Genomic DNA, 26,435 nt, shown 5'->3' on the forward strand with positions numbered 1-26,435 from the left:
ATTGTCCAAGCCTCGCCCATCTTGATTCCCTGCACGCCCTTTACGGCAGCGATCCCCAACCTTTCTAGCATCACGGACCGGATTTTTGTCACAGTATTTTTACGGACCGGTATTTGATGACTTCACGATTTCTGCGAAGAAAACTTCTAAAACAATTCTAGTAAAAACAAATCAAATGATCAAAGACTCCACATTGTTTTCATTTTTTTTCCCCCCCAAATTCGCTCGTTTGGACAACAATGCGATTTCCGCAAAACAGACCAACCACAATCTTAAACGTCACTGTACTTATAGGTGTGGCGGATAAATACATAAAAATAAAACAAGACCAACATAAAAAACAACGGTATTGTAGCGCCAAAGGAATGGAGACGCGTTGCAAAAAAAAAAAAAAATACCGACCATACTCGTAAAACGAGGAATAGAAAGAACACACACTACGGTCCCAACACACCCTTCTACCCCGAGTTCCATGGTGGAATTCTGTATGCGAACACCTATGCAACTTTACTCGCAGCGTCCTCATAACAGGAGTAATGTTATGTTTTGTTCATGTCATGAGCTGTGGGAGAGAAACCGGTCAATTTTTCAAAATAAAAGATCATTCAAATAAAACGGAAATAATGCAAGTTTATACTTTCTTGTGCTGCCCGGTACCAAATGATTCACGAACTGGTACCAGTTCACGGCCCGGGGGATATAGACTACTGCTCTACAGGATCATCCTAAAGCAGGGATGTCCAAACTTTTTGCAAGGAGGGCCAGATTTGATAAAGTGAAGGGGCCCGGGGGCCAGTAGTTTTTCCGGACATTTTTTTAACTACAATTTCATCCAAATAAACACTGTTATAAAACACATTTCATTCTCCCAATTGTCTTTATTTTTTAAATGACAAAATAACCACATATAAGCCACTCAGGCAGATGTGAACAACTCTAAAAACACAAATTCTGCCTTTCATTCATATCTGAAGAGTCCGATAACATTGAACAAACTGTATGAAATACCTTAAATTTACATGAGTTTATTTTAATTATTTTCGCCTCATGAACACTTTAAACAGGAGTTATAAGTAATACATAAAATACGATAACATTGGACAAACTATGAAATACCTTAAATTTACATGAGTTTAAAATTATTTTCGCCTCATGAACATTTCACACAGGGTTCACGCAGCCGGTTCGCGCGTACCCTTTTTAAACGGGTTTATTTCCGCATTTGACTTGCGCATGCTCCGCATAGCAGGACAGCTGGAGTCATGTTCTCGCTGTGAAATCACGCCGGGTCGCGCGAGATTACATTTTCTGCGGCATAAATATAAAATAGCTTTGGTACGTGTGTATTAAAGCGCTGGTCAACAATGGCGGCGGGCCACATACTAAAGATTTTATCACAGAGGCTGCGGGCCTGATGAAATTTGACCACGGGCCGCAATTGGCCCGCGGGCCGGACTTTGGATATACCTGTCCTAAAGCATACACCTTTTTGTATGTGTATACAAAGCAGGCCCCATTAGAAAGAAGAAAGGGTGGAAAATGTCAGAAGGTGTGGATGCACAGTTTTTGCCTTCTTCCATCCAGTGCAAGAGCATGCATCATTTTCTGCCTGACACCATCTGTGGCTGGCTGGCTGCCATCCATTAAATTTTTGTAGCACATCACCATGTTCAGGCCTGTGTTCACCCAAAAAGATTTCCTGATTGACCGAATAAGAGACACTGTAGCGTCCTTTTTCCTGCCGGCTGTCACTTGATCGCGATGGATTCCATCCAGGCCAACACCTCCCGCAGTCCCATCCCGGAGCGGGCGCTGGTTTCCAGCGTGACGATGGGCTGAAGAGCGCAGGCCGCCACGTCATCCAATCGGAACAGGGAGCGGATCTCCGGCAGGCTTATGGTGCAAGGCATGTCCCTGGAGGAGAAACAGCAAGAGCAGAACGGAGCGGCCATGTTAGTTCTCATCTCTTCAAGCCGGTATGCTGCTTCCCTGCATCTTTTGAATCCTTCTGTTTGGCTAACTTAATGGCCATGTGGAACCACACTGACCCGTCAACGCGCCCTTGCATTGATGATTAACAACACACATGCTCTGGTTCAATTTCATTGACGGACGGAGCTGCCCCGCCCCCTTTGTAGTCAGGTACATGATTTGTCAAAGATTAGCAAGAAAATGACAAAGTCCACAGCACCATCTGTTCCCTGAAGCATCCATCCAGTAATATGACATATGTACCTCCCGAGTTCCTCCCTGAGTTATTATTGTGAAGCATCTTTGGGGCCCTTGAGAAGTGGTTCTTATTATGTGCATTCAGTATAACACATGTGCCTTTTTACCGCTTGTTAAAGATGATAAGCACAGAAGCGTTTTGCAGAGGCTCGGCAGAAAGCACCGACAGCAGCTGGATGCACGATGCCGACACTTGAGCCACATTGGACGAGTCCACCACAAACTACGCAGACAACAAAGCATCAAATAGACGAGTGTTCTGGAGCGGCTTTTTTGCTTTAGTAAGCGGAGGCGGCACTGACTATGACCGACGAACAATCGTTGAAGTAACTGGACCAGATTGGGCCCATGCAGCCTCCCAACTCCCTCACCGTCAGCTTCTTTCGCCTCAGTGTCATGTCCGTCAGGTTGGTTCCCACCTGAGGAGGCATCACATAGCCAACTATGTGGATTTTTTTTAAACATTATTTATTTTTTTAATTAAATCTAATTATGATCCATGCAGGTCTAATATAGCATCAAAAAGTGCAAGTCCTTTTTAATAAACATTTTCAAAACCAAAATGTGAAGAAACGTGAAAAAATATAGCACGTAGAACAGAATACAATTCTTCCGTATATAAGAAAAAAATGCTTATAAAATTCTTGTTGAGTAAGTCGAACATATAGAGGGTTTGTAATGTAATGAATGTAGACATGATTTTTCCTTGTAATTTACAGTTGGCAGAGTATGCGGGGGGCTATCCACTTCAACAGTGCCACGCAAACTGAGCTGTGGACGAAACGTTAAGAAAGCAACTGCAGCAATGTTGAATGAAGTACGTTGAGTTCGTCAAACAGCAAATGATAATTCCGGGTCGAGTCGCACTAGCAATTAGCAATGCTAATCATGCGACACTAGTGAGCTGTTGCTAAGGTGTGCGTAAAACATTGAAACTCGCATCTCGTTTAATTATTCCAAATGGGTAAAAGGATATTGAGGATTCGTTTGAGGAGCAATGTTTTCCCGACGCCCGTCGCTCCGAGGAGCAAGCACTCTTCATAACAGCTCATTTTATGTTCAGGAGCCTTTTTTGGGCCTTAGCATGGAGAAACGTAGCTTCAAGAGGAACCATGGTGACGGTCACGTGATCAACCAACTCGACCATGATATGAGAAAGCTCCGCCCGATTTCCGATTGGTCCGTGTGATGCCAACACTACGGAAAGCAAAAGCAAACAAAACAAGGAACTGTCACAATAACAGCAAAGAGATGATTGTTTTTGAAAGCGCGTATATAACACGTAAACCCTTGAAACATTCGAAACACGTGATAATATATTTGGATGTAATCTAATATATTGGACGAGTCAATATGTTGTATAAATCAATTATCCGTCAATTAATGCAACGACGGACTTTAATCCGTTAGCTGAGACGTCACACAATTTACGTCGTTCATTCTAAAACACGGCTGCAGGCTATTGGTGAGTGCGCGTTGTATCGTGGTTATACGATAGACTGCATATAATCCTTGCTGAGCAATGGAAGATAAGTTAAAGAAAGAGTTGGGTACAACCACGCTAAAGTTAGCCGGCCACGCCGAAGGTGGATGCATCAGTCAGGCCCAGAGTTACCACACGGACACAGGCAAAGTGTTTGTTAAAACAAACCACAAGAGCCAGGTAACTCTTGACTTTCTTGTTTATTCGATTGCTTATTTGTTTCAACCTACTCGTACATTTTTAAACATGGCATTTTTTTTATATCCAGGCCAAATTAATGTTTGACGGGGAAATGGCCAGTTTGGAGGCTATAATCAAAACGGGCACAATTCAAGTGCCCAAACCTGTAAAGGTGATCGAGTCGGCAACTGGAGGATGTATGTTTGTAATGGAGCATTTGGTCATGCGTCCCCTAAGCAAGTGAGGCAATGTCGCGCTGGTCGCATGGTCCCAATTCATCAAAAAGGATCTTAGAAACTCATGTCGACTTGCAACTTGCAGATATTCCAGGCAGCTAGGAGAGCAGTTGGCTGATCTGCACCTTCACAACAAGAGACAGCTGGAGAAAGTGAGCAAAGAGCAGCACACTGTTGGTAAGTGTTGTAACTGCAAATATTGACAAATTTGTATTTTGCATGACAGCATATTTGCGTGCTGTATTTTAAAACGTTGTCGGCGCCAAGCCTTTTTGCAACTGAAAGCATGGTGTTTTTTGTTAGCATTTTCTATTTGCTGAACTCGTGGCCAGGGCAGTTTGTGGCACCTAATGCAAATCTACAGTGGAGCCTCGGTTTTCGACCACAATCCGTTCGAGAAGGTTGTTCGAGAAGTGAATCGTTCGAATTCCGTATCATATTTTCCCATTACAAATAATGGGGGAAAAAATCAGTTCCCAATAAAACAAAACGCCTTTTTTAAAGCATGTTTTCATTTGTGCATTTCTGTCCGATCGTGCAGCTGCAACGCACCTCCGACCGCGCAACCGTTGCGCGTCACCGACCGCTCAACTACACCGCGCTGGTCGCATTATTGTGACAGAGCCGTCGCTGAAATTTAGGAAATAATTTGAGAGTCCTGATGTACTTTCTAAGATTTAAGTTTACCTCAGTGCGCAGGAAGTTTAATTTTGTCCGATCGCGCACCTCAGAACGCGCAACCGTAGTGGGTCACCAACCGTGCAACTACACCGCTGGTCGCATTATTGATGTTACTGAGCCGTCACTGAAATTTAGAAAATATTTTTAAAGTTCTGATGTACTTTCCAAAGTTTAAGTGGACCTCAGTGCGCAGGGAGCTTAATTTTGTCCGATCACGCAACTGCAGCGCACCGCCGAACGCGCAACTGTTGCGCACCGCCGACCGCGCTGGTCGCATTATTGTGACAGAGCGGTCGCTAAAATTTAGAAAATATTTTTAAAGTCCTAACGGACTTTCTTAAATTTAAGTGGACCTCAGTGCGCAGGGAGCTTAATTTAGTCCGATGGCGCAACCGCAGCGCGCCGGCCGGGCGCTCACTGTCGCATTGCTTGAGGAGCGTCTTTGTGTTTTAGGATGGCTTTACTGCTCTCAATTGCTTCATTTGGAGGCATGATTAGAGTTGATGCAATCCTCAGAGTAACGAGAATGTAATAACGAATGGAATCAGTTGGCATGCGGGTCCTCTCGGCTCATCTCGTGAGGTTAGACAACCAAATTTCGTCCGACATCCGAAGCAATAAAATCTAGAATTTTCTGTTCAAATACCAAATTGTTCGAGAACCAGGATGTTCGAAAACCGAGGCTCCACTGTATTACGTTTTACGAGGAGGCCTTTATTTGTCTGAATACTTGTCTGAACTGGCTGCTTTCTATATGCCAGAATACAGAGAGAACAAGAAAAGTATTTGAAGTGAGGCATTTAATTATACAATTACCTGTGTCTGACCTGAAGACTTTCACAACTGCAGTGAGTTCCAAGCGTCTATCTGAGAGAATTTGAATGGATTCTACTGGCACTTGGCACCTGTTTATTAGAAGCAGGGTGTTTGTTCACTGCTGCAATTTACCTGTGTATTACCTGGCTCTCTGTATGGATGACAAACATGGCAATGAAGAGAGTGGTGCTATTGGTGACATGCAAGATGCATTTAAGTATGGTTTTTGTGTGAGTAGGAAAAGGAGCCGGGCAGCGGGAGGGCACTTACGTGGACAAATTTGGCTTCCCGACCATTACGTGTTGTGGCTATATCGCACAGGTAAAAGCAAACAGCATTGTGGCCATGCAGATGTGCGATGTGTCATCCTTGAAGCTGACACGGCATTAGCGCGGCTTCTTTTGTTTCTTGTTGCTTCCAGGAAAACGAATGGCAGGATGACTGGGTGACCTTTTATACTCGCCAGAGGCTCGAGTGTCAGCTAACCATGCTGGAGAAGTCGAACGGGGACAGAGAGGTCCGAGAGCTTTGGGCGGCACTGCAGGTACGCTGATGGGCGTAACACCAGGGGTTTCTTTGAAGCAAGGCATGCATTGGAGAGGAGGGCGCTATTATTTTATCGTAAAAGCTTGATTGTTTCCAGAAGTGAGGTGTGTGTGTGTGTGTGTGTGTGTGTGTGTGTGTGTGTGTGTGTGTGTGTGTGTGTGTGTGTGTGTGTGTGTGTGTGTGTGTGTGTGTGTGTGTGTGTGTGTGTGTGTGTGTGTGTGTGTGTGTGCGTGCGTGCGTGCGTGCGTGCGTGCGTGCGTGCGTGCGTGCGTGCGTGCGTGCGTGCGTGCGTGCGTGCGTGCGTGCGTGCGTGCGTGCGCGCAGCGATAACCCCAAGTGCGTCTTTGACAGCTGAAGATCCCGGAGCTGTTCCAAGACGCGCAGGTGTTCCCAACTCTTCTCCATGGCGACTTGTGGGGAGGCAACGTGGCAGAAACCGGCAAGGGCCCGGTGATCTTCGACCCTTCTTCTTTCTACGGCCATTCCGAATACGAGTTTGGAATCGCCAGCATGTTTGGAGGCTTCGACGGCTCCTTTTACTCGGCCTACCATGAGAAAATTCCGAAGGCGCCCGGCTTTGCCCACAGAAACCAGCTGTATCAACTCTTCAACTATTTGAATCACTGGAATCACTTTGGCGGTGGCTACAGAGGCTCGTCAATAAGAGTCATGAAGGACCTGCTCAAATAATTGGACTCAGAAGTGTTGCGCATGTGCAGAATCTTTGACCAAGGCCATTCTAAAAGTTGTTTCTATACATTACACCAAAACATGTTGAGATTTTGAAAACAGTATGGAATGAAACAAATAACTAGGTTATGACTGTCTCATTTGAATAGGACTGTGTGCCCGGTTATGTGTTTACAAAATTAATTCTTCTGACTTGATTTGAGGTAAGGCACATACTGAGAGGAAGCAGACGGTTATTTCAGAGGCTCTCATTTGCACAAATGCTTGGACAAGTTCTGACTTTCTTTGAAGCAAGGCATTGAATTGAGACAAGTTCTCTATTCGTTTGACTTTAACTATCTGTTTCAGGTTATAAATGGCATAAAATGAAAGAACTGTAAATACGAGTGTTGTAGCTGTGATGGCTGGACGTCAGCATTTGATCGCGTTGTTTCGTGCATCAGGGACGCATACAGCAACCGCACGCACCATCACAGACCTGAAAGACTTTCACTGCTCCCGTGTGTCAATCACAGTAACGTACGAGCATCCATGGAAAAGTCATGAACGCGAAAACGGTGAGCATTTAGTGATGGCGGTTGGGGAAAACATGCCGAGTTTCCCCAAGCCCCATTTGGAGTTGTCCGTTGTTTAGTTATTTGGTCATCTCAATTGGCGCATGCGCGGTAATGTGGCACGAACCGAGCTTTTCCGCTTGCCGTATTGGGGCAGGGCTAGCAAGACTTGCTAACAAGTGTAACGCTCCGCTTGGGTGCGGTTTACTTGGTAATATTTTAGTTCAAACTAATCGTGCAGCCATTGTCTAATTAGTTTTACACTACGTCCGTACAAGAACGTACACGCAGGAGCTTCAACACGTTCTGTTTGCCAGCCGCGAGTGCTAACACAAGCTAGCCTATACGTCACACCTATCGGAGCCTGTAAAACAGAGAGAAATGGCTTCATCGAGGACACAAGATGCGTGTCCAGGCGATGACGGTGGCGGAATGGGGTTATCAGAAACGGAGAACGGGTGCGACGATGCGAGCCAAGGCGAGCAAATTGGCTCCTCTGGGGACGGAGGAGAGCTAAAAACGTGTGTGTTGGAGGGCTTCAGTGAGCGGGACGAAGTCGAGGCTCTCATCGCGGGTCTGCCGGACGTCCACGGAGAGCTGACCGGTCGGGAGTCCGCCACGGAGAAGTTTCAGAGTGAGCATCACACTAGGATGACCACATTTGGGTTTCTGAAAAAGAGGACACCTTTTATTTTTTGGTGTGTGTGTGGCAGTCATTTGTGTCATATGTACAAATGACATGGTGTCTGTATAGCAATTGCATTTATTGTCCCTAATAACCCAAAACTCTATATATATAGACTAAGTAAAAAAAAAAAAGGAAATTCGGCCATCGGTGCAGCATTTGAAGCAAAAAAAAAAAAAAAGTCGTCCAAGAGGACGTGCGTTGGCACATTTATTAGCCACAGACACGTAAGTGCCTGCCTTGCATGTCAAGCACTCAGCTTCATATGGATCACGGCCCTGGCGAAAGCAAGGGAATTTTTTTTTATTCAACTCCTCCGTGAGTTGCCTACCCTACTTCGTAGCAAAGTGACTAGATTTGAGGAGAAGGGTCTGACTTATTTGCGAACGATATAGAAAAACCTGGAATTGAGTGAACTGGAATGGAGTGGCAATTCTATTGACAATGTACTGTACATGTAGTATGTTTGAGGTAGTCCAACAAAATCCCGGACGATTTTGAAATTCCACCCCGGCATTTTTTTAGGGCTCAAAAGTTGGTCTCGTCACCCTACATCACACATTTCCCTGCTCCTCAGGCCTAAGCACATCGTTCTCACGGTAGTGGAAAAGCTCACCTGCTCACTGTTCACGTGCTCAGCCCACAAATGTTCTTCCCCAAAGTCACTAATTTGTTTTTTTATTTGGGGACCAACCAATTTGTTTTTTAAAAATACGCATACATTTTACTGAGATTTTGCCAAGTACTCTGAATCAATTAATCATAAATAAATAGTACTATTTTTGCTCATGTCCACTTAACAGAGATTCTCGACCGATATCAAGATCAACCTCATCTGCTGGACCCACACTTGGGTAAGTTTGTAAAAAAAAAAAAAAAAAACCTCAAATAGGCCCCAGAAGAAATACAATTTAAATGCATTCATTATGTTTTAGAGTGGATGGTGAACATGTTGTTGAAGCCAGTGAGGTGTGAGGACTGCCCTTCTTCCTTGTTTCATTTGGCCTTCAAGTTTCTCTACATTGTCTGTAAGGTCAGTCTGTTGTGCATCTAATTTATTGGGTCTCAAAAATACACGCTGCGAAAATGTGAACACGAGACCGTTGGTCACTTCTCTTGATTGATTTTTGTCTGTGCCCAGGTGCGAGTTTATAAAATCTTCATGCGGCGTTTGCCTCACGAGGTCGCCGACATGGAGCCTGTTCTGGGTTTGCTGTCCGAGCAGGATCCAACAGACACACAGGTTCCATCGGCACGAGACGGTCCTTCCGTTTTGGGGTTGGGAAAGGGAGTTGACTGTTTTGCCCTTCTAGACATGGTCGACACGCTACATTCTGCTGCTGTGGCTGTCCATGACCTGCCTCACGCCCTTTGACCTTTCTCGCCTGGATGGCAACCTGCAGTCTGAAGACGGCTGCGCCAGAGAGCCCATCATGGAGCGCATCCTCGCTATTGCCAAGGCAAGTTGAACTCATTCCGATGCATCGCCAGGTGCTACAGTTGAGAACGCTCTAACACGCTCGATAAAGGACAGACCTACTACACTTCACTAATGCTCTTTGTCCCTGCAATTGAAATCAGTTCCTAGGTTTTAATAAAAGCGGTCTTCCATTAAAATGCAGATGTATGGCGCCCTCTCAAACTAATTTCCAAAGGCCCGTATGCAGTCCATTTTAGAGGTTTACTTTGGATTTAGGTTGACTTACTTTCAGTACAGTGATCCCTCGCCACTTTGCGCTTCACCTATTGCGGCCTCTGTGCATTGCGAGTTTTTATGAAAAACAAATATTGCGGATATATTCAGTGCAAGGCGGCGCACTGCTTAGCGTTTGCCTCACAGTTAGGAGGGTGTGGGTTCGATTCTACCTCTGGCCCTCCCTGTGTGGAGTTTGCAATTTCTCCTCGTGCCCGCGTGGGTTTTCTCCGGGCACTCCGGTTTCCTCCCACATCCCAAAAACATGCTTGGTAGGTCGATTGAACACTCCAAAGTATAAGTGTGGATGGTTGTTCATCTCTATGTGCCTTGCGATTGGCTGGCAACCGGTTCAGGGTGTCACCCACCTACTGTCCGATGGCTGCTGGGATAGGCTCCAGCATGCCCGCGACCCCCGTGGGGAAAAGCGATATAGAAGACGGACGGGCGGGCGGGCGGACGACAGATGGATGAATGAAATATTTAGTGCTTCGTGGGTTTTTGCAAGGTCACTTGGAACACGGGGCTTTGTCTGTCTTTACAGCACGCTATTGGCCGGTAGAGAAGACAAGACTAATGGACTAACTAAGACTAACTAATTTGTATCCTTGCCGCTGATTGGCTTAGAGCTGTAAGAGCAGTTCTAACCACGCTTTAGCTCAGTCTCCCACTACTTCACCACTCTTCTACTTCAGCAGAATCAGCTGTATCTCTTATTTGTGTTTCATTTTGTCACAAACAAGGCCGGACAACTAAATGCGGCTCTTCAGTTTAAAGGAGCTAAGGAGGGGTGGAATGCCGGCAGAGCAGGACAACGAGGCAAGCTGATGAGCCGGTCCGTGAGGGCGTCATTGAAGCAGACGGGCATAGCATGGTCAGGGACGGGCAGAAAGTTGAGCCAAACAAAGTCCAGAGCAGATAATAAAAAACGGCTTTCATTAAACACCGAATTAGAAAACGGGCATCGCGCTACACAGCGGATTAGGCAAATGCGAATCACGTAGCTGGCATACTTATATCGAGGTAGACAAACCACCGCAGATTGATCGGCTCGCGGGGTTTAAATACATGCCCCCTAATCAGCGGGTAACAAGGGCTACAGGTGGCAGTGATCAACACTGATTAGCACGAGCAGCTCAGCATTGGATATGCGCGCCCCTGCGGACCAGCGTGAGGACCCGTCAGTAGGCCAGCACAGCGAGAGCAGAGCGGAGCCGTGACACGTTAACGATAGTTCTTTTGTGCCATAAACGTTTTAATGAAGCCCTGAAGAATGTTTCTAAAAGTCAGTTTAACTTTCAAATGTTTAAAAGTGTTTAAAAACACAATAAAGTATTTAAAATACAAGAAACTGTTATAATTTTTTTTATAAAAGTCTTGTACGGATGTAGAAAAATGTACTTCACATTGCGAACATTCACCTATCTTGGACCCAATTATCAAGAATAAACGAGGGATCACTGTATGTGAATGCTTGGGTTTTGATACTGCTAATACTGCTCATGTTTACTCTATAGCCTCCTTAACAGGAAAAGAAATGGTCCACATATTTGCGACGTTGCACGTTTACTTCATGACCTTCTCACCCGCCAGAAAAGAAACGGTCCACATATTTGTGATCAAGTCTTTTCTGTGTGCAGTCCTATCTCGGTGTCAGCGATAACTGCAGGCTTGCTGCTTCCGTCTTGGTGTCAAAGTAAGCATGGTAAAATTATCTTCTGCAAAAGACTCTTACGCAGAAGAGTATTCCTGACTTTTAACTGGAGTGTGTTCATGTGGACCGCTAGAGGACGGTGTTGTGCTGCCTGGCCCATAAATGTGGTGCTCCATTGATGTTATTTGTTTGCTTGAGAGGTTCATGACGCGGCCAGATGTGCTCAAGAAGCACCTTGGAGACTTCCTGGACTGGAGCCTTAACACGATAGAACAAAATAATGACCAGTCCCTGGACTCCATCAGGCTTCTGGATGGTGCTCTTCAGTCTCTGGTAAGCATGGGAATAACACACGCACGCATGAACAAGTGGGTGAAACCTTTGATACGTTGTATATATTCATAAATGAATCAATTTTGTCATAAGTTAAAAGCGTTGCCAGGCCTATCAATAACCTATCTGTGACATGCTTCTGTCAAAAAGGAGGATCAAAAATTATATCTCGTTAGTTGCATACTACTCCACAAATACCTCTTGCGGTATTTTTTCTGGATGTTTGGGTGGCGTGTTTGGTTTTGAAAAGGTGCAGTATCCATCAAAGTTGTCACGTGACACAGCAACATTCCTCCCACCAAATCTGCACGTTGTGTCCATGAGGCCTTTGTCACATTATTGCTGGTCACGCAAGCAAGCCGACGCCTTTAATGGCACAGGAAGATCTGCTAAACATGAAGAACACATTCCTGCAACGTCTCAAGGCCTTAAATGAATGAAACTATTGTTTTGTTCCCTGTCACGGGCATTGAGCTTCGACTGGTACATATGGTGAAATCTCACATGCATAGAATTTCTCACTGACATCTGAATTGTGTTCTGACAGGCGATGCTTTTCCAGCACGGCAAGCGGGAGGATCTCTTAGCGCACGGTAGGTTCGGCTTTGGCACAAGTTTGAATGGATGTGAAATGAAACGAGTAATCACATTCATCAAACTAGTATTCACATTCATTTCCAGGGGATTGGAATTGACTATATGACCAAGAGTGTTTCACTAAACTGTTTGGAGGTGAAATTACATTTGGCTGTTTGGTATTGCCACCCACTGCCACCCACAAACACACACACAAATACACACACACACACACACACACACACACACACACACACACACACACACACACACACACACACACACACATTTTGTGGAGTTTGTTCTTCCTCAGTAGAGGTTAACGCTCTACTTTGCCTGCATGGGCTTTGTTCCATTCAGTTGCCTTTGCCTGCGGCAACAAAGAATTGTGAATAGAAAAAAATTCATCAAGAGGACATATTTGCAGGCAGACAGGTTAGGCTTCTCTCAATCGGGTGGGGGAGCCTTTTCCTCTTTTTATAAAGATCCCCTCGGGCCAGGCTAAATTGAGGATGGAATATCGTTGCGACAAAGAAATAAATGGGAGCATTTGAATTTACAACGTAATGTACAACACTTTCCTGAGATCTTTTTCCCCAACTGTGCAATCATGAACATTGTCTTTGTTCCCTCCTAGCTTGTCGGGTTTTGCGCTGTCTTGAAGCAAAAGGGCTCTCAGAGAGCAGCCAAGCCACTCTGAGGAAGCTCAACGTCAAACTGATCCAGCGACTCGGCCTCACCTATCTGAAGCCTCGCTTGGCCCCTTGGAGGTGAGATGCGAGAGCGACGTCGCCTGTGATCCGAATCGGCAACGCATGATGTGAACGCATCCAAGGTACCAGAGAGGAAGCAGGTCCATAGTATCCAGCCTTTTGAGCAGCCCAGCCGCCGACACCCTCCCAGAGACCACGCGAGGGGAGGACCACTATGATATCCCACAAGAGTTAGAGACTGTTATTGGTAAGTGGCCTCTGTTGTTTTGCTTTTGAGCACCGCACTTGGGACATGCAAATGCGATCCACAGCAGCCGCAATCGGGCTCGGTCGTAATCTTGACTGCCCGTTGAGCAGATGGGACAACGTTTTGCCCACGTCTTTGTTCTCAGAGCATCTACTGGCCGGGCTCAAGGACAAGGAGACAATCGTGCGTTGGTCTGCGGCAAAGGGGTAACGAGTTGTCATACACGCAAGACTACCCGCTGCTTCATGCTCCCTGTTGACCGCAAGTGTGCCTTTGAACCCGTTCAGTGTTGGCAGAGTGACTGGGAGGCTTCCCAAGGAGCTGGCGGACGAGGTGGTGGCCTCTGTGCTGGACTGCTTCAGGTAGGTTAGTTCAAAGGGAAAGCCCTTTCTGCCTGAGCCTTACGCCTCACTCGGACCGGGCGCAGAACGACTGCGACTATTTGTAAACAATAGCCATCTTTTCGTTCACATTTATATGCTTTTGGACATTAAGCATGTCTTGTGTTTAATGTTTTTGTGTCAAGTTACATTATTTTAACTTGTTTTTTGCCTTTCAAATGTCCGACTCGTGCCAAGCTATGTAGTTAAAGTTGAAGTCCCAATGATTAGCTGCTTAACATCTCCAGAATCAAACTAGATGGAATAGTGCCTTTTGGGATGTTGATAATTGGTCCAGCTCGGTATCAACATTTATTTAAAGCCCCAAAGTTAAAGTTGAAGTCCCAATGATTATCGTCATACACACATCTGGGTGTGGTGAAATTTGTCCTCTGCATTTAACCCATCCCCATGTGATTTTAATCCATCCCCTGGGGGAGAGAGGAGCAGTGAGCAGTGCCGTGCTCGGGAATCATATGGTGATCTAACCCCCCAATTCCAACCCTTAACGCTGAGTGCCAAGAAGGGAGGCAATGGGTCCCATTTTTATAGTCTTTGGTATGACCTGGCCCGGGTTTGAACCCACAACTTTCCAGTCTCAGGGCAGACACTCTACCACTAGACCACTGAGCTAGTTAACATGAGCATTAACTGAAATGAAAGGTCTATAGATTCTAGATATGTGATGTGGAACAAAAAATTTAGTTCAGCAAACTGTTTTATTTTTAAATATACCGGATCCACCTAGTACGCCGATGCCCAATTTTCTATATAAGTATGTCTTCGGTCGGCTTCATGAAAATATGCTTGCGGCATCCGGAAAAAATAGGCTTGCGGACGGTGAGTGAACGGCGGCGACGTTCCACTGGCGCGCCACAGCCAGTGTGAGTTGACTCATCGACTCCAATGCTTTCTATTCCTTGCAAAGTGCAGCGCAAGACTGTTCTGCACCCAGTGTGAGCGAGGCATTAAGCCACCGCGTGCGTGTGTGTGTCTGTCTGTGCATATGTGCGTGCGTGTATAAAAGCTTCCAGGAGACGGACAGCTGGCACGGCGGCTGTCTTGCCCTTGCCGAACTTGGCCGGAGAGGCCTCCTGTTGCCCTCCAGATTAAGCCAGGGTGAGTCATATCTTGATTCATGCTTTTATTTGCCTGAAAAAAAAACATGCCCCATCATCATTCACTGCCCCATGCCTCACCAGGTACTTTATTAGGTACACCTGCAAGAGCTGTATCTTTACTGATGATATCAGCACATTTTTATTTTCGTGTGGTCAATGGGGTGGCGCGGGGTGGCGCGTGGCGGCATGTGGATGCGTTGTGCTGCCCGATGCCCAAGCACAGCTCCTAATGGGGAAGTCAAATTTGTCTCACACAGGTTTTTTTTTTTTTTTAACTGACATAACATGCCAGGCAGAGCAACCACACGTTTCCTTACGAAGCTATCAGCATCTATCTTTCACTGCTTCAGTAATGTCCATGTTCAAGAGGATGATCTCATCATAACAAAGAATACAGTCCATGTTGTCCCTTCTTAATCCAGAAAAAAATTGCATTCATCTCAGATCTCGAAACGATGCATTTTGGAGCGAAGTACAGAGGAAAACCAAATCAACAAAGGCCCGAGCAGTCGCGATGAAAGGCGAGCGTCGCTATTCTTTGTTCAGTAGCGTCGAGGCCTCCTCACGGGCCGTGCTGCCGCTTTTCTCCTCTTTGGTTTGTGCGGGTTTTGCAGTTTGACCTGACTGCCGCCGGGTCGCTCAGTGCCTGCCGCATTCCTGCGTTTGCTCTTTTCCCTCAAAGCTGGCAGCCGGTCGGCAGCAGTGGAATCTTGCGCTGGCCGGCGCAGCAAGGCGAGCTGACAGAGTGCCAGCGCCGCCCTTTGCCTCTGCTCACATGCTTCTTCGTCCGTGGATTCGACATGAGGAGAGCGGAGGCTGAGGTTGAGCGGCACCTCGGCACCCTGTGGCTCGTCCGCACCTGAGCTGTCCAGGTGCCTCGTCGAGAGGTTTAGCGGTGCCGCGGCGCCTGCGTTGTCCTCCTTTTCGGACACCGCTTCCGAGCAACGTGCGGGCATACCACAATTTCCAAACCTCTTGGCCCATCTGTTGACAAGATCCGTCCAGCAATTGGAGTCGTGCAAAATGACAACAAATATAAACGTGAGTGCGACGGACGGACAAATGTAGCGGATCATTTCTTACCCCCCGTCGGCAAGCAGAGTTCCGAGCTGCAGCAAGCTCTCAGCTGTGTCCTTGCGGCGGGCGTCGCTTTGCTCTTCTTTAGGCGAGCGGCGGCCCTGCGGGCCGGTGTCCTGCTGCTTCCTCCGGCTGGGTCTATTGGGGGAGCCCAGGGCGGAGCAGCCTTCTTTGGGGCTCAGGCCAGTCTCCTTGTGGCCGCTTTGCCCTTCTTCAGCCAAATGATTGTAAGCAGACGGCATGTCAACGTGCTTATCTCCAGCAGCCGGGCTTTGCCAGTACCAGTGCAAAGGGAGATACCCGGAGAGCTGGCGGGCTCTGTACAGGCCGCAATGAAACGGCCCTCCCGTGTCTGTCGGGTGGTATGGGTACGTGGTGGCCAAGACTGAACCGGAAGACGGGGCAATAGCCTGCAGTATCACCGGCCTCTGGGGATCCGCAAAGTCAAGGTGCAGAGTAGAAGACTCGCTCGTGTGATGCCTTGTGGTGTGGTAGTAGGGAGAATAAAAAGGCCCAAAGTAAGGCGTGTAGTCAGGACCCACAGGTGCGGGGAGTTGCCGTAGCGTCCAGGGGAAGGGACAGTCTGACAGTCGCCCTGACGACGTCTTTGCTCGGGCTCCATCGGGGTTGGGCGTCACCAGGGAGAAGGCAGACGAACGAGGCCAGTCTTGCGTGAGCTCCTCGACCGCCATGTTGCTGGCCTTTGTTAAGGGGCCACTTTCCCTCACCGCCGAGCTGTCGCTCTCTGTGTCAACTTCCTCCGCCGTGTGGCTTCTTTCCAGCGCCGCGTTCTCCTGCACTCCTGGCAAAGTGGCCCCACTCTTTGATTTGTTGGCGGGGGCCTTGAGCTGGCGCGCTGTATGGCCGTTCTTCTGCGACACCAGGGAGATGGAGTTTTTGCACAAGTTGTATTTCATGTGGTTGAAGAGGTGCGACTTCTCATTGCAGGTGAAGGGACACTGGAAGCACTGGTACTTGAAGGGTTTCCCCAGCGGGCGCGGGATGTAGTGCGGCCTTTTGGGCTTGCGTTCTTGGGTGCTGGCCATTGCCATCCAATTCCTTCATTGACAGAGGGGGGGGGGGGGGCAAAATGTGACACCCAACGCAGCACTTGAGAGCCCAAACATTTCTCTTCCACTCTTATGATCTCGTATCGACTCGTGTCTTTAGTCGAGCGTTTTTTAGCTACGTGCGACTGAAAGTTAAGTGCCATTTTTCAGTGCGTGAGTCATTGCTGTGGTCTCTAAACGTTTTGTACATTTTGTTTCTAGCCGCAATCAGAGCTTTGAATGCAAACGACAAATGCATTTCCGCCCAACTTGTCTGAGGAGTAGACAAGTTGGGCGGAAATGCATTTGTCGTTTGCATTCAAAGCTCTGATTGCGGCTAGAAACAAAATTGAACGGCCGTCCATCGAGCGGGTGCATTACCCCCAAGCCCACCTCGTTTTCAGCTTAGCCATCAGACATGTGAAGGGACCAACTGGAACATCGTTTGGGAGGATGAAAGCCAACAAATAATGTGTTTTTTTTTTGTTTTTTTTGTTTTTCTGTTTGCTTATAAGTTTCACCCTGGCCCAAAGGCATTGGGACATATTTGTTTTGAATAATATGAGTGTATGAGCAGGCGCTCCAAAATCTCAAGCCGCCCAAAAGCGCGCAGCCTGAGGCGAATGGATTTTCTACAACTGCTGGCGCAAACAGGTCGGATACCAAACAGATGCACGCTTGCATATGCAAACACATATGCAAGCCGTGCATTTGCATGGCTGCAAATGCCGTGGAAAATACCCACTGCTGCCAGAAATACCATGAGTGCGCATTTTCTTCTTTTACCTGAGCCTTTTTCCACATTGTATTTTTGAAAGCGTACGTCAAGCTGTGGTGACACCTACGCGGAGGAACTTGCTTGTCGTTTGCTGTCGCAAGAAGTTGTCGCTCAAGTTTGGCCACTCCCTTGCTAAGAATGCCAATTAGCTCTATAAAAAAAAACAAGGCTGCTACATCCAAAAGAAAATCTCTTTGGATGTATCGGTTTTAACGTTGAGTCAAGCTTACAACCTGAATTCTCGAAACATCAAAGGAACAACAACCGCCCGCCAATCGGCATGCTGCCAATCATCATATGCTTGTCAGACAAAAGCCATCACCATTACCTGCTCTGGAAGTGGAGGTGGCTCCCGCTCCTCTGCCTCAAGTGACTGTGCGAGCCAGCGTGCTTGAAGCCCATTCACCTTCGCTTGAGCGGTTGTAGGCGGGGCCTCCGTAGTCCCAAGAGCGGCGCCCTCGGGCAACATCAATGTTGCTGATATTAATCGAGCCTCCAGCAACAATTTGCACCATGCGCCCCCGCTCACCCCGGGTCTTCCTTTTGACAAATAATTGTGGGCACGCTCGTTTATCGCTCGAATGTGTCCATTTTTTTTGCCTTATCCATGTTTGTGAGCGAGCAGGCGCCCCGTGGGAAATGCTTTGAGGGTTTGTTTGCCTGATGCTGAGAAGAGGGCCGCTTTGTTTTGTGCAGTGGTGCCGCTCATCACCCGGGCCCTGACCTACGATGAGAAGAGGGGCACATGCAGCGTTGGCTACAACGTGCGCGACGCCGCCTGCTACGTGTGCTGGGCCTTCGCCAGGGCCTACGATCCCAAAGAGCTGCGGCCCTTTGTCAACCAAATCGCCAGGTCAGAGCAAAAGACGGCTGACCGTGAGAACCGGACACAGTTCGGGCCGGGCCGGCGTGAGTCGGAGTGGTCGATAACGCTCGTAGCAAAGACAAACGTGTTGGAGCTCGCGACTCAGCAGCCCGCCGGCCTCAGCAACACCTTTCCCTCTCTTTGCCCTCATGGACAGGATTGCCGGGTTTTGCCTGTCAGCTGTGGGTTTCGGTCACCGCTTTGACAAGCTGGTTCCTGCTCCCTTGGAAGGGAAACTGACTCACTGTTGCGTGTGTGGGAACCAGGCAAAGCGTTTGTCTCACAGACCCTGCCGGTAACTGGTCGATCCTGCCTTGTGAGCAACGACTTATCCGGAGTAGAATCAGGACTCGTGTTTTTTTATTCACCTATCCCGGGGTGGGGGCAGTTGTTAAAGGCCAAAGTGTCTGCAAAACACGCTGGTCGTGTTGGTAACAGCATTCATCTTAGCGTTTTCTTTCTTTCTTTCTTTCTTTCTTCGGGTCGTGGTTTGCGATCGTGGCAAGCATGGGTCGATTGACATGATCATCTAAAAAGATGAAATTGTTCCACTAGCAGCAGCTTCATGAGCTTTGGAATGAGCTCACGTGAATGCATCTATTTGGTGAAGTGGGTGGCACAAAGCAGAATTTCTGAATTGTGAGCCAGCTGAACTTTGGTTCTCATGCTTGTTTGGCTCGACAGCTCTTTGCTGGTGGCGGCCACGTTCGACCGAGACATCAGCTGCCGCAGGGCCGCCTCAGTGAGTGCCTCCTGGCAACCTTCGTGACTTGTACGTCTTGCTCATGAAAATGTTTTGCTTTGTCCCAGGCTGCTTTCCAGGAAAACGTTGGCAGGCAGGTTGGTGATCACATTTCTCCTCAATATTGTGTTTTTTATTTTCCGCTTTTTCCTCTCCAAGCTCATTTGCTACCAAGTGCTTATCTTGCAGTGCTAGTGAAAGCCTTCCAACAATGGGGCAATAGTCACAAAGGCAAGCCAAAGTTCAGGCCTGCCCTTTAGCATTGCATTTTTTGTTCAAGCATTTTGTTTTTGACCGCAGGGGACGTTCCCTCATGGCATCGACATTGCAACGGCGGCGGACTTTCACGCTGTGGGCATTCGCAACCGCTGTTACCTGAACACCAGGTAAGCAATTGTCAGCCGAGGGAAGAAGCGCCACTGTGGCTCAGGTGGCCATCTTCAGACTTTGCTTCTGGCTTTGCAGTGTTTACATTGCCAGTTTTCCTGAGTACACCAAAGCCATGATTGACCACTTGGTCATCAAGAAGGTCAACCACTGGGATGGGTAGGTCATGTGTCTTGTTTTGTGTCATGTTTTATTTTCTTTGAGTTATCTCTTCACGTTTTACCAGCAACAAGTAAGCAATTGTCAAACGTGTTTTCCAGTGCAATTCGAGAGCTCACCTCCAAAGCGCTTCACAACCTGACGCCTCAAGCACCTGACTACATGGTGGCTTCGGGTAAACCCTTTGCACAGCCTTGCTCAACTGTTCCAGGAGCATTTTTTGCATTTTTTGCCGTACAAAGCTTTACAAAGCCTTTGCTGCAGTTCTGCCGCAGCTGTTGAAGATGGCGGCGGCGGCAGACCTTCAAGGTCGCCACGGAGCCATCTTGGCGTGTGCGGAGGTGACCTATGCGCTCTACAAACGAGGCCTCCACACTGGCAGGTAGATGTTTACAAGCGCCACCGCCAAAACACCCGCCCGGAGGCGTCTGGGCGCCTTTAAGCGCACAACCACTCGCAAGTCACCCGGGTTGTAGCTGTCGCTCACATCTTCAACATGCTATTTTGCCGTTCATCTCTTTCCTACCATCATTTTTTGGAGAAATCGTGACCACAACTGATAACATGGTCATTTTGTATGTGAAAGCGGCAGCCCTTTGCAATTCCAAGTAGCACTCCCTTGCAAAAAGCTTGCTGCCATTGCAATGAGTGTTTTGTTTCTCTTCACTGAAAGACGTGTGTTAATGAGTTGAAGTGTTGCGTGCTGCCGCAAATCCTAATTGGAACGAGCTTTGGAAGTTCTTACAATTTTTGTTATCTCATTGTTCCAAACAACAGGACCGTCGTGGACATGGTTCCCTCAGAGTGTGTGGCGGCTTTGAAGGATCTTCATCAGAAAGTAAGACACGCTGCACGTTGACATGTTCAATCGTTTTTGGGCTAAATTGGATGTGTTGACCCACTTTTAGCTCCAAGACAGGAAACAGTACAGGTAAGCGGACAGGAAGAAGTCAACATGCTGCTCATGGGCATCCCTCATAATAATGACGGCTTTGATGGTTTTCTTTTGAAGGGGCTTTGGTGGAGAGCTGATGAGGCCAGCCAGTGAGTCACTCTCCCAAAAAATATTTTTAAAATGAACGTCATTCTTCCGGCCTGCAAGATGACATCCAAGCTCCTTGTTTGAATTGCAGTGTGCCGATTTATTGAGACGCTTTCCTTGTCCAAAATGCCATTCAAGAACAAGCCGGTCATCGGTGAGTCAGTTTGCTAAAACCCGCCTGAAATGTCGCGACAGACGCGTGAGCTTGCAGCTTTGCCTTGCAGCCGGCTGGCAGGCGCTTGTTGACGACACCATTGGGTCACTTCATCTGCTCTCCGGCCGTGTCAAGGACGGCGTCTTGGTAATGCGTCCGCGTGGGCACCATTAGTGCGCTCAGCTTTGAGCAGTGTTCTGGTTTGCGCCTGCAGGATGCCGCACTGCGTGCCCTGTCTGCCTTGTGTGAGGAGTACTACCAGGCTCAGCCCGGCCAGGCTGACCCAGAGCAGCAGAGTGAGTTATTTTTCAAGAGATTAATTTGTGACATTTTTCATGCAACGACAGGTCTCTTTTGTTGTTGTTTTGTAAATGTCTGCTAGCAAACACTTGATGAAGCCGGCCGGAGGCACCGCAGTTGTCCAATTTGCCATCCAAAAATAATGTGTGTGTGCTTAGGTGCGCTCATCACTCGCTATACGGAGGGGCTACGGAGTCCGCAGATGCTCACCCGTTGCAGCTCTGCCCTCGCCCTCGGCTGCCTGCCGAGCTTTATGAGCCGCGGCAAGTTCAAGCAGGTGCGCCTCAAGTCAAGGTGCCCTTCGTACTGCACGCACTCGCTCGACATCGTCATCGTTAAGTTGCGCTTGCGTGGCCCCAGATCTTGGACGGCCTCGGCCAGATGCATGCCGCCTGTCTGCGTGAGCACCGCTTCCCGGAGGCCAGGAGGGACGCCGTCCGAGCACTGGCCCAGTGAGCGCCCTCTTTTTCTTCCATTATTGGGTTGTGATTTTCATCTGTTTGCTTTTTGCCGGGGCCTTGTTCGTCAAAGGCCCTCTTGTGTCTTCATTGTTGTTTGTTCTGCCGTGCGCAAACTTCACTGAGGGCAAGATAAGCACCCGACTGGCTCTACCTGCAGGACCTGAATGTCATGTCACTCAAATGGGAGCCTACGTTTTCTTTTTTTTCCTCATTTATTAACATGTTTCCTGACAGGGCTCCCACGAGGGTTTCTCAAACAATTGTGCTGTTTACTTGTTCCGGGGCCCCCTCCCGCTGGCCCTGCAAAAGTCTTCAGGATAAACTCAAGATAACTTTATCCATCTAAAAACAAGGCCTCAATTGGCATTCAAGTGTCTTACAGAAAAAAGAGGGAATGTGAGTTGAGTTGACGTCTTGGAGAAGAGAAATAAAGATGTAGCTGAATCAGTCCTGCCCTGTTGGTATAATTTTGAGCAAGGAAGGCACCAGAAAGTACGCACTGAATACCCATTATGAACCGCCAACCTTTGGCCCTGAAGGCCAACAACTTTTAAGGATTACACATTCAACGTTTTGAGCACAGCTGCAGGGTGTTGACGTGACGTGGGTCTTCTTTCTATTCAGAGTATGCCTGAAGGCGGGCGTTTGTACCGGCGGGTCCCCGGCGTCCTTTCTGTGCTCGGAGAACATCGTCTACGTGTACGCCGTCCTGCTGGACAGCATGGACGACTACGCCACCGATAGGAGAGGGGGCGTGGGTGCCTGGTGAGTGGCGCTCGCTCGCTCGCTGCCTTTTTCTTCTCTGCTGCCTTTCCCTCCTCTTCTGCCTTTTACTCTTTTGTTGACAATGTTGCCCTCCCTTGGGGCCTGCCTCACTTGTTCCCCTGCGCACACTTGATTGTCTTAGCAATACCCCGAGGCGACGCTTGCCTCCTCAGCAGGCAGGAATGCCACCCGCCCGGCTCGTCCGTTGTCCTTTTTTGTGACATGGAACAGGCGCGTTCTTTCTCCCTCTTTTCAGAAACATAAGCCCTGCAGGTGCATCTTCAAAATCTCCAATGTGATCAAAACGCAATTCATTTTTGTAGTTTTATTAAAAAATGCATGTAAAATGCATGTAAAGTGCATGATTTATTGTTTTCTTTTTTTCCATCATCAGAATGGTTACTATACATTTTGATTAGGTTTCAATTTAATTAGTTTTGGGATTAGTTTTTTCCAAAGAGCCAATGACTGAAGACGTCATTTCTAAATTAAATGTGCCCTTTTGTAAATCAAAATTCGATAGAAAAAAAGTCTTTAACCTGTTTAATGAATCTATTCTAATATATATTAGATGTTTAGTTTTTTTCTACAATATTTAACTTTATTGAGATACACCTGTATTTGAAAACACCAGTCACCTTCCATTTTGGTTTGACAATTTCAATGTACGCCACCCACTTTAATGCAATCTCACCATAACCGTTTCGCCCCCCGCCGCCTTCTTTTTATTTATTTTTATTTTTTTTTAATTAGGGTGAGAGAGGCAGCAATGACGAGTCTGAAGGATGTGACAATCCTGGTAACCAGAACAGCTCCAGATATCCTCCTCCCAGAGCAGTGAGTAGATGCCAAGGGTCCAAGTCAAGACCCTTCCATCGCGCCTTCCTTTGAGATTGTTTGTTAACGCCTCCTTCCATGACACATTTTTAGTTTGAAAGAAAAAATAAGTGATGGTTCGTCATGGCACTTTGCCTGTACTTTTCCAAATGGTTCAGCCCTCTCAGGCAGCTCGACGGCACACCCGCAGCGGCGTTTTGTTCTGCTGGAAGTTGTGATTGTTGCTTGCAGGGTGAAGTGCATGATGGGCAAGCTGGCGCGACAGTCGGCTGAGAATATCGACCGCTACAGAGCGCACGCCGGCGCCATTTTCACGCACCTCCTGCACTACTCTGACCCGCCGATTCCGCACATCTCCCACAAGGAGGCGCTTCTGAGTATCTTTCCACCGTGAGTGTCTGACTGTTGCCTGCCCAGCTCCCATTGCCTTGTCACCTTCACGAGGCGCTCTTCCTTCCTGTTTCAGGGATGTCAAATCCAGTCTGAACTGGAAAGCGCCATCCCAAGCCTTTCCATATGTCACCCGGCTACTAGGACTACCCGAGTACCGCTACCAAACCTTGCTGGGCCTCACAGTGTCAGTGGGTGGGATGGCCCAATCCACAGTAAGTGTACCGGCAGCACGCTCCTCTTGTGGACTGTTTGTGACCGTCATCATTGGGCTCAGTCAAGTGTCACCCCCTTCGTGCTCTCCCTCTCCCTCGCTCTCTGTCTTTCTCTGTCTTTCTCTGTCTTTCTCTCTGTCTCTCTGTCTCTCTGTCTCTCTGTCTCTGTCTCTGTCTCTCTGTCTCTCTGTCTCTGTCTTTGTCTTTGTCTCTCTTTCTCTATCTGTCTGTCTCTCTCTGCGAGGTCATTAGCAAATCAACCGCGTTGCCAACGAGGTCTGTCCGAGTCTGTTTCTTTTTCCACACATAGATGCGCAAGACTCAAAAATGTTGGCGCGGGGCCGCCTGCAGAATGAGCTAGACACAAGTCAGCACACATCAATCATGGAGCCAAAGCGTACGCTGGCCTTCCACTAAGCGTCCTGTGGCGGAACGTCAGCTAGATCCCTATCCATTTAGGGACCTCAAAAGAGGATTTGATGTCATCGACAAACGAACAAGCCATCGCAAGGCTCATAATTTAGCGCCGATTGGAACATGGTGCTGGACTGCGAGCTCCAGCAGAGTGGACAGCGGCGAGATTTGGAATGTGGCCCGTTTGTGCAAACAAACCGCTGAGTTGCTGTGCTACTTCCAGGTGACGGCCTCCTCCCAGTCCTTGCTTGACTTCCTGCGTGGGATCCAAGGTGACCGCGCCACCCTGGAGAACTTTGCCATGGATGTCCTGATTCAAATCTTGAGAGAAAATGTGCGCAATACCAGGTACGAACGACAGCTCTTGGTCTTTGTTGTCACCCAAAGCACGTTGAGTCAACCATTTGCTGCTTTGTGATCAAATCTAATGATCTAATGATCGAGTCTAATGGAGCGATGGACGAAAGAATGAATGAGTGAATGGATGGATTGAATGGTCTTAGCCATCTTCCTCTACTTTGACTTGTCTGGGTTACAACTGATTTCAACGGGATGTCCTTTTCAGGATCGCCCTCCCTTTCCTCAAGATGTCGAACCTGCTGTTGTCCAACGGCTGCTTTGACATCTTCACCTCGGAAGAAGAGTGAGTGTCACCGCGGTATTTTCACGCGTGGGCTATGGCGCTGATGCACCTTTTGCCCCCAAGTCACCCTTTTTGCGTGAAGCTGCTGTCGCTGTGCCGAGCGGTCAGGCGGTCCAAGGACGTGTACAAGCTGCGCGCCTGTGTCGCTGTGTGAGTAGCTGCACACAAAGCAAATTGCAAACGTCCACGCTGAATCGTCCCACTTGGGCATCTCTGCCAGCTACTGCGGCCTCATCCAGTTCCCGGGCCAGGTCCGCAAGGAGGTCTTGGAGGAGCTGCTGATGCTGCTCTGCAACTCCTTCCTCTTGGTACATTCCAAAAAAACAACAGTGCGCTCGTCAGTCACCTCCCTTTAATTCTGTTGTCTCTCCGCAGGTGAGAACGACAACTGCCAGGCTGATGTACGAGATGCTGCTGACATACGACGACGTCGTCTGTCCTGACGTATTGGAAGACGTCATGAACCTGCTCAGCGATACCGACTGGTAAGGAGCCACGTTTTGAGAGACCATACCTTTTTCACCTCACGTCTCCAAGCGAGCAAAGAGGAAGGATCCTTTTTTAATTTTATTTATTTGTTTAAATTTTATTTAAGGGAGCGTGAACCTGCCACTCTGCACCCCGCCAGAAATGAGCTACATCATTTGCTGGGAGTCCCCATGAAGCCTCCCATTGCTCAGGTAACGCACCACACAGAGCTGATCTTGACCTCAACGACATGTCATCTGATCCACCAATCAAGACTTGCGTTGATATTTTGCAAGCGCATTACACACAACTGTCTCCATGTGTGTCTCTTTCTTCCCCTCTGGCAGAAGATGTCCCAAGAGAGTCACAAAATGGACGGATAACATTGCGTATGAATCCATGAGTCTTCCCTTAGTCAGCCAAATAAAAGGGCCAAGTCATCCTTTGCACTGCCCTTTTTTGTCGCATTCAAACTGTTGTAACAATCTCTGGCTCGAAATGCTGCATTTTGCTCTTGCATTTGTGCTCACAGTGTCAAGCAAGTGCTCACACTAAGCATGTTGTCATTCCAGCGACAGTCTTTGTCCTTTTGTGAAATGTCTGAAGGAATAACAGATGTGGCATGATTGAATTTGAATGTCATCCTGCGTTGAAGGTCTCGCTTAGCTACTTTTGCCCTAGCGTGGCCTCTTGACAAAGGGCCGCCTGTTGCGTCACGCTTGTGGACCGTTTGGCACCCGATGCCGAGACTTCAGCCTCGCGGACATCTTGCCTTGCATTCTCTGTGCTAATTGGATTTCATTTCATAAGGTTTCTTCCTTTTCCTGGGGGAGCTGTGCCTTGTATGGAGTTGAACTTTGCTTGCCTTTTCT

At 47.9% G+C, this 26,435-nt stretch overlaps 4 protein-coding genes across 8 annotated transcripts; 2 read left to right on the top strand and 2 right to left on the bottom strand.

Moving 5' to 3' along the window:
* Positions 1-867: 867 nt before the first annotated feature.
* On the bottom strand, positions 868-3,383 carry arl16 (ADP-ribosylation factor-like 16). The gene is made up of 5 exons (XM_085933066.1): positions 3,205-3,383; positions 2,947-3,001; positions 2,532-2,648; positions 2,337-2,452; positions 868-1,914 (listed from the first exon to the last, which is right to left on the bottom strand). The coding sequence occupies exons 1-5, from the start codon at positions 3,279-3,281 to the stop codon at positions 1,749-1,751; spliced, it is 531 nt and encodes a 176-aa protein (XP_085789192.1). The 5' UTR covers positions 3,282-3,383; the 3' UTR covers positions 868-1,748.
* Positions 3,384-3,449: 66 nt separating this feature from the next.
* fn3krp (fructosamine 3 kinase related protein) lies at positions 3,450-6,867 on the top strand. The gene is made up of 6 exons (XM_085933065.1): positions 3,450-3,892; positions 3,981-4,132; positions 4,214-4,305; positions 5,864-5,946; positions 6,047-6,169; positions 6,523-6,867. Exons 1-6 carry the CDS (start codon positions 3,752-3,754, stop codon positions 6,859-6,861), a joined length of 930 nt encoding a protein of 309 aa, XP_085789191.1. The 5' UTR covers positions 3,450-3,751; the 3' UTR covers positions 6,862-6,867.
* Positions 6,868-7,261: 394 nt separating this feature from the next.
* Positions 7,262-26,009, top strand: tbcd (tubulin folding cofactor D). 4 transcript variants are annotated; one of them, XM_085933060.1, is made up of 40 exons: positions 7,262-7,418; positions 8,904-8,954; positions 9,036-9,133; positions 9,242-9,343; positions 9,414-9,560; positions 11,434-11,489; positions 11,648-11,780; positions 12,328-12,373; positions 12,994-13,126; positions 13,192-13,316; positions 13,462-13,522; positions 13,604-13,678; positions 14,724-14,815; positions 18,418-18,574; positions 18,744-18,881; positions 19,271-19,328; positions 19,397-19,426; positions 19,629-19,714; positions 19,794-19,874; positions 19,976-20,049; positions 20,139-20,256; positions 20,652-20,712; positions 20,783-20,805; positions 20,887-20,918; positions 21,008-21,070; positions 21,141-21,217; positions 21,285-21,366; positions 21,529-21,647; positions 21,731-21,822; positions 22,456-22,596; positions 23,350-23,433; positions 23,665-23,823; positions 23,900-24,038; positions 24,676-24,800; positions 25,018-25,095; positions 25,159-25,245; positions 25,316-25,403; positions 25,471-25,580; positions 25,691-25,775; positions 25,911-26,009. In XM_085933060.1, the coding sequence occupies exons 1-40, from the start codon at positions 7,262-7,264 to the stop codon at positions 25,944-25,946; spliced, it is 3,699 nt and encodes a 1,232-aa protein (XP_085789186.1). In that variant the 3' UTR covers positions 25,947-26,009. The 4 variants fall into 4 exon arrangements, with proteins under 4 accessions (XP_085789186.1, XP_085789184.1, XP_085789185.1 ...); XM_085933058.1 differs by lacking the exon at positions 7,262-7,418 and adding an exon at positions 7,425-8,049; XM_085933059.1 differs by lacking the exon at positions 7,262-7,418 and adding an exon at positions 7,425-8,049 and having other exon boundaries at positions 25,914-26,009.
* On the bottom strand, positions 14,828-18,140 carry znf750 (zinc finger protein 750). Of its 2 annotated transcripts, none has more exons than XM_085933062.1 (3): positions 18,050-18,140; positions 15,901-16,953; positions 14,828-15,801 (listed from the first exon to the last, which is right to left on the bottom strand). In XM_085933062.1, the coding sequence occupies exons 1-3, from the start codon at positions 18,121-18,123 to the stop codon at positions 15,360-15,362; spliced, it is 1,569 nt and encodes a 522-aa protein (XP_085789188.1). In that variant the 5' UTR covers positions 18,124-18,140; the 3' UTR covers positions 14,828-15,359. The 2 variants fall into 2 exon arrangements, with proteins under 2 accessions (XP_085789188.1, XP_085789189.1); XM_085933063.1 differs by having other exon boundaries at positions 17,730-18,065.
* Positions 26,010-26,435: the final 426 nt, after the last annotated feature.

The sequence above is a fragment of the Syngnathus leptorhynchus genome, chromosome 16 (assembly GCF_054491065.1).
Source record: "Syngnathus leptorhynchus isolate UIUO chromosome 16, UIUO_Slep, whole genome shotgun sequence".
In the NCBI taxonomy this organism is placed as follows: Eukaryota; Metazoa; Chordata; class Actinopteri; order Syngnathiformes; family Syngnathidae; genus Syngnathus; species Syngnathus leptorhynchus.

What these genes read in the sequence shown, in the direction of transcription:
- znf750 (XM_085933062.1), bottom strand. Translation starts at nt 18,123, where the DNA reads ATGGGCTTCAAGCACGCTGGCTCGCACAGTCACTTGAGGCAGAGGAGC. An exon ending in CACCTCCACTTCCAGAGCAG is followed by an intron (nt 16,954 to 18,049) that starts GTAATGGTGATG and finishes CTGTCAATGAAG; the next exon opens with GAATTGGATGGCAATGGCCA. An exon ending in ACTCTGCTTGCCGACGGGGG is followed by an intron (nt 15,802 to 15,900) that starts GTAAGAAATGAT and finishes TCTTGTCAACAG; the next exon opens with ATGGGCCAAGAGGTTTGGAA.
- fn3krp (XM_085933065.1), top strand. Translation starts at nt 3,752, where the DNA reads ATGGAAGATAAGTTAAAGAAAGAGTTGGGTACAACCACGCTAAAGTTA. An exon ending in GTCATGCGTCCCCTAAGCAA is followed by an intron (nt 4,133 to 4,213) that starts GTGAGGCAATGT and finishes TGCAACTTGCAG; the next exon opens with ATATTCCAGGCAGCTAGGAG. An exon ending in CAAAGAGCAGCACACTGTTG is followed by an intron (nt 4,306 to 5,863) that starts GTAAGTGTTGTA and finishes TTGTGTGAGTAG; the next exon opens with GAAAAGGAGCCGGGCAGCGG.
- tbcd (XM_085933058.1), top strand. Translation starts at nt 7,797, where the DNA reads ATGGCTTCATCGAGGACACAAGATGCGTGTCCAGGCGATGACGGTGGC. An exon ending in CGCCACGGAGAAGTTTCAGA is followed by an intron (nt 8,050 to 8,903) that starts GTGAGCATCACA and finishes TCCACTTAACAG; the next exon opens with AGATTCTCGACCGATATCAA. An exon ending in GTGTCAAGGACGGCGTCTTG is followed by an intron (nt 21,218 to 21,284) that starts GTAATGCGTCCG and finishes TTGCGCCTGCAG; the next exon opens with GATGCCGCACTGCGTGCCCT.
- arl16 (XM_085933066.1), bottom strand. Translation starts at nt 3,281, where the DNA reads ATGAGCTGTTATGAAGAGTGCTTGCTCCTCGGAGCGACGGGCGTCGGG. An exon ending in CCCCGCATACTCTGCCAACT is followed by an intron (nt 2,649 to 2,946) that starts GTAAATTACAAG and finishes ATGCCTCCTCAG; the next exon opens with GTGGGAACCAACCTGACGGA. An exon ending in ACGATTGTTCGTCGGTCATA is followed by an intron (nt 2,453 to 2,531) that starts GTCAGTGCCGCC and finishes TTGTCTGCGTAG; the next exon opens with TTTGTGGTGGACTCGTCCAA.